Below are 6,205 nucleotides of genomic sequence, written 5' to 3'. Positions count from 1 at the left end.
AATCAACTTCACCTGTCAACCATATAACCTGGTTACACGCACTAATAGCTTTTAGATTTTGGGTTGAATGCTTGGATTCTTTTACAGAATATAAAGGTGATAACATTCATAAAACAAGTCATTACATGTCAAGAGAATTTCCAAGCAGAAACTGAATTGAGAGGGGTTCCTTTCCATCCAATGAGTAGACAATTGTTGTTCATTTCCAATGTGCAAGAACTCCCACAAGCAAAATTCTTTTGCACCAGGTTTGCCTGATACAACGATGACATGCTCAGCTCCACTTCCTCCATCCCATATCGCGTGAAAAACACCCTCCATACGTCTATTTTTACGTGTCTGATGGTCCTTTCCTCACCCTCACTTGCCACAATGCTCCTAATCCCTTGGTTCAAGTGTTCTGATTCTGTAGCTGTCCTACTTCGTTCATCGTCCTTCATGCAATCCTCCAACGAGTCAAAAAATGCACCGTAGAAAAAAAGAGCTTCCACAAACCGGTCCACAAATACTGGTGAATTATGGTTTGCTTCAATCTCTATAATGATCATTACTCGAGGATTAATACCTTTAATCACTCTCATCAAAGAATCTAGCTTGTCTTGTCGAGCTAACATTCTCATGAGGATGTATCGCGCGAAGATTGCAATTGATTCTTCATCATCTAGCTCAAAATCTTCTTGCTTTAGTTCCATGATATCTTCGACCATCACAATATTGAAGGAGAAGGACAAGTTCAAGCATTCTGCAAAGCTCGTTAATCGCTCACATGTTTCATCGATTTTATGCCTGAATTTGGTGCATAAAGCAGTTATCTTGATATGCTTAAGTGATGATTCAGATTCACATTGATGTGTTGCAAGAGCTTGCATCAAGATTGCCCATTGCAGCCCACTTCCAATCTCGAGATCGATTATATGAACCTTGTCTGATTTTGCTACATGATCTATGATAGCTTGAACAGCAGCAAATTGAGTCACCTGAGACAGAGGTACTCTTTGATGTGCTGCAATCATAAAGGGGTCTAAGCTCATCAGTGAATGCTCGATATGTTCTAATCGCTTCATTCCAATTCCTTTCGATGAATCTCTTCCGGTTTCACAGTTAATTCTCTCATGAAGTGCTTGAGAAAAATAGTATACCAATCTCTGAATTGGATTTCCAGTGTTGGAACAAGACTTGTCACACTCATTAAGAAGCCTTCTCGCGCGATCAAACTGCTTCTGCTCTACTTTCTCAGCAGAAGCAAGAAGATTTTCTACGAGTGCCACACTTCTGGTGTCTTCCACCAAAAGGCCAAGAAACGAGCTAGCAAACGGATGGCTAAACGGATATGCTTCTTGATCACCTGCTATAGTAAACGATTGAATGAACTTTTCAGCACCCAAACGAAGGATTTCATCGGTAGATAACTTGCATTCATTATTTGTTTGCATATTAATGATATTTTTCTTTTCTGTCTTTGATCTTCTGAACTTTGTTGTGTCATAATCATTCAGGATCTTGAGTGCTGAAGGCAATTGAGATCCAATTTTGTTCTTTGGTTCAGTAATCTCATGTGATTTCGATGTTTCTTCCACATTGGATTGATGTTGTACAGGGATAACATCAAAATCCCAGGCATCAAGACTAACAAAATCTAAGTCAGGTTGATCAAAATGGAACATTTTACTCAAAGTATTGAAAGGCAACCCTGGGTGTCTTCCCAACATATGCTAACTAGTGAAATCCATGTTTATAATTTTATATGAGAATGTTTTGGAGATTTTGATGGTATTGTCTTCTATATCCAACACTTTGATATTGACTATGATATGAACCTTAAAGAAACCAAAATAAACGTATTCAAGTATGTAATCACTTGAAAAAACAATAGCCTTGATACCAACGTCTTCGATATTTTCTGTTCAAAGTGTTTCAATGAAGTCAATTTTTACAATAGAACTACATGTTATAAATTTATTTCTATGCAAAAATAATTTAAGGAATTCACTAACTCACGACTGAAGAAGCAACTTTCTGCTTTACTGTAACGTTTTAAGTAAGAAATAAGAAATATAATAAGTCCAAATGTAGCTTTGCCGTCCTATGTAGTTTAGTATTAGGATTCTAGTATAAAATTATTAAATAGGAGTCCCAAGATAATCTATGTGAAGATTATATTTAATACCAAGTTCACAACAAGAGTCACTTATGGTGCCACGTAGCAACAAAACAAACGATATATACAGCTAAAAATACTTAATTTGTCTATTTCAGGGGGAAAATGGAAAAAGAGAAAGGAAAAAGAATAAGATGAAAGACAAAATGTTCAAATGAAAGAAAATAATAGCTGCTGTCTTTTTTGCAGCTTTTGTTGTTGCCAAAACTATGTGGTATGTTTCGGCAACTACGCCGATTGAATTATTTGGGCCCACTCGTTATCAATGGGATCAGGGGTACTTCCAGCAAGAAATATATCTGGGCTACCAGAAAATCAAAGTTTCTCAAAAGCTTGGTGTTCTTGATTCAACACACTTCCACTGTAGAGTCCGATTAGATACTGTTACTTTCTCTCGAACCATAGTACTATTATTTGATTAGATCATCGAATTTTTTATTTCTCTTGAGATTTCTTCAATGTTCAGTTCTACACACGTCTTTTTTTCGAAGGTCTACAGCCATTGTGTGGCATAGGAGTTACATCCCGTACGAAAGTTAATAGTATAGACTGCATATAAGATTGGAAAAGCTTAGGAGTCGACACAAACACACCACGTTGAATGGCGCTATTTTTTGCCAGATTTGAAACCAAGGCGAGTGTGTGAAAAATTAAAGTTAATGTTTTGGAAGAATAAATATCATAGATATTTAGAAGAGTTTCTAGAAAGCTATAATGTAATATCTTTGATATATATTGTATTTAGGAAATGTCAAGAAATTCTACACACTTAGATATTGGTAGTTGAGGATAGAATTATCTAGATCCTTTTGTATCTAGAATAATATCAAGATATTCTAGAGTAGTGGTAGGAGATAAAAATAACTATATTTTTCTAATGGATGTATCTAGAAGAATTTCTAGAACCATCCCTACACAAGTATAAATAGGGGTGGCCTTAGTCATTTGTAATCAACCCATAAAAACCCAATCGTAAGTCATTCAAGCCAATTTAAGAGAGTCTTCTTCCATTACAAAGTTCTCCTTTCCAAAGCTTCCTCTTCTTTAGTTGAATCTTCCGATCTTAGTTAACGATCTTGGGCTAGCAGAAGGTTTCCCCAATTTACTTTTCTTCTGCTATACTTCTCTACAGAGTGCAGCTTCAGGATTTTCACTAAGGGGATTCAAAATATAAAAAAAGTATCTATTGGAAGAAGCAAAGCGATTCAACATCTACTATATGTACATAAAAAATAATTTTGACCTTGTATATACATTAGAATCCTCAGATGAACATCATTGCAATTAGGGGTGGAGGCAGAGGGGTGCAAGCTAAGGGGGTTCAATTGAATCCCCTTGTCGAAAAATCATACTATGTAAATACGTAATAAAAACAATTTTTTTTAGCATATATATAAGTTGTTGAATCCCCTCAGCATAAATTTTTCTGAATTCCCTTGTTTGAATTTCTGGCTCACTGCTTGCAGTACCCTGACTCCGCCCCTGGCAGTGACAATGATGTGCATTAGCTTGAGCGAGGATTCTACTAATCCTCAGATGAACATCTGTCTGCTTGTCTTCCTAAAAGTTGGTATTATACTGACTGTCTTGAACAGGTCTTGACTTCCATTATGCCAATTGAAAAGAACATGGTGACATAATTGAGCAAATAAGAATGATCATTCAAACTTCAATAACAAACTGTTTTCTTATCCATGTTACCCGCTAACGTGAAATACAACAACATACCCAGTGTAATCCCACAAGTAGGGTCAGGAGAGGGTAAAGTGCACGCAAACCTTACCCCTACCTTTGAGAGGTAGAGAGGCTGACTTTTCGATAGACCCTCGACTCAAGGAAACACGCTAACCTGAAAAATGTAACAAAATTTAAGTACTCGTGTTTCCAATCAGATTTTACTTCACTAGACATACAATTATTTGGCTGGCGAACAACTATTATATGGTTTTACCTGGCCCGTATATACTGCCTATAGGCTTGCCTAGCTAAACGGATCAAAAACCATAAAATTTCAAATTCTCTGCTAGTATGCTGCACTGTCTTATAGTCCCGTTTGGTTAAACTTTCAAAATTTGCTTGTTTTGAAAAGTGCTTTTCGAAAAAGTACATTTGAAAAGTAGCAGTTTGTGTTTGGCTAATCAATTTGAGAAGCACTTTTGCTAATATTAGAGCAGTAATTTTTCTTAGCCAAAGTTCCAAATGTGCTTATAGGGAACCACTGCTTTTTTCAGCTTCTGAAAAGCAACTACTACTACTACTACTCAAAAGCGAGTATTTTAGCTTGACCAAACACCTCAAAACTCTAAAATACGTACTTCTGATTTTGTGAAGTTCAAATTGCAGATGTTATTCTCAGTTTTCTTCTTTTTTTGCTATTGTTTCTTAACACCAGTCATAAATTCCACTGTTAGGACAAACAATGTGAAAGCCAAGTAGAAAGAAAGAAAAATGAACAGAAGGAAAAAGTTACAGTGGAATCCCATAGTTGAATAAATTGTTGCTCCGACGACTTTCACAGAAGGATCGGGAAAACCAATATAAGGATTAAGGCCTGCTTGGAAAATATCAAAAAATAATTCAATACAGAGATACATGAAGGCTCAGATCAACCAACGATGAAGCTTTGTACGTACCTTCAGATCTTTCTCACACCTTTCTCCCATGGTGATTTCTTCTCTTCCTTGAATGCAACTGGAATTGAAGTTGAATTTGTTTCCTTTGTTAATTGTTGATGTATTCTCTGATTTTAAGCGCCATTGTAACTGAAGCGGTGAAGATTTTTGTTTGCAGCAGGTGTAGAGAATATTGGGAGACGGTGCGATTGACTTGTAACTAAACAATAACTCTTTTTTTCCATATAATAATTGATTTTATTGTGTTAAAAATAGAGTCAAACCCCAAAAAATTGATAAAAAAGATAAATACATTTCCTCATTAATGAGAGGTGCCATGTGGCAGGTCTAGTGCCCTGCTATATGTTGTCATATAGATTTTGAAACCTCAAATCATGCCTTTTTGGATGATTTGGGATTTCATGAAATATGATTTTTTAGAATCGTGTCATGATTGATTTCACGATTTAAATCAACATGGTTTTGAAGTTTTGTTTGTGATGTTGATTTAATCAGGATTTTTGTCCAAACCCCCTTAATTCTTAGGCCCGTTTGGAGATGGTTTGAAACTATGTTTGGACATGCAATTTGAATATTTTAAGTTGTATTTTCTCTTACAGACATAAAAACCCTACAAATTGTGAAAACTATCAAAACATTATCAATTCTTATACAATCTTACCAAATGAGCAAGTCATAGTTCATAACAAAATTAGTACACTACTAGAAGGCCTTTCTAAAAAATACAACATCAATTAATCAAACTTTAGTTCAATAAAAACGAAAATTTAACATTAATAGTAATGTAACTACTCTTTAATATAATCCTCCCACATAAATTAAAGGTTGACAGACATAAATAAAGGTTAGTGGAAGTTAATGAGATTGGTAAATGATTGATAGGGGTAATTGTTAAAAATATCTACCAACTTATGAGTCTTTTTTTATAAAATATAAACTTATGGGTTAAATTTTATATTTAAAAAAGTTGAAACCATGGTTTCAAACCCCAAATCATGCCTTTTTGAATGATTTGGAGTTTGAAACCATGAGTGAAAACGCATGTCCAAACGTTGGTTTGGGGTCATGATTTCAAATCATGGTTTGAAAACGCATGGGCAAACGCCTACTTAATAAGTTTTTCGGTTGGATGCTCAGGTTCTTTTAAAGAATCAAACTTTTGTGAGCCTGTTGATCTTCTCTATGCACACACATACAGTTCAGTACATCGTGCCACTAACAATGCTCTGCGTCCACTCATAAGCTTGTTGAGTCTAACATGTCTCTCTCTGCTCCAGACCCACTCCTATTGAGCTTCCTCTTTCTCTAGTCTCGAAGGAAAAAATGGCAACAAAGAGAAAAAAGGAAAAAAAAATAAAATATCAACTTCACCTGTCAACCATATAAGCGGGTTACACGCACGTGCATGTTGAGA

The 6,205-nt window shown here is 35.6% G+C and overlaps 1 protein-coding gene across 1 annotated transcript; it reads right to left on the bottom strand.

The window, feature by feature from the left end:
• Positions 1-50: 50 nt before the first annotated feature.
• On the bottom strand, positions 51-1,664 carry LOC132066315 (DELLA protein RGL2-like). Its single transcript, XM_059459646.1, has one exon. The coding sequence runs from the start codon at positions 1,662-1,664 to the stop codon at positions 129-131; it is 1,536 nt and encodes a 511-aa protein (XP_059315629.1). The 3' UTR covers positions 51-128.
• Positions 1,665-6,205: the final 4,541 nt, after the last annotated feature.

This window comes from Lycium ferocissimum, chromosome 8 (assembly GCF_029784015.1).
Source record: "Lycium ferocissimum isolate CSIRO_LF1 chromosome 8, AGI_CSIRO_Lferr_CH_V1, whole genome shotgun sequence".
NCBI lineage: Eukaryota > Viridiplantae > Streptophyta > Magnoliopsida > Solanales > Solanaceae > Lycium > Lycium ferocissimum.
Note: the sequence above shows the minus strand (reverse complement) of the source record. Positions and strands in the feature narration are given on the sequence as shown.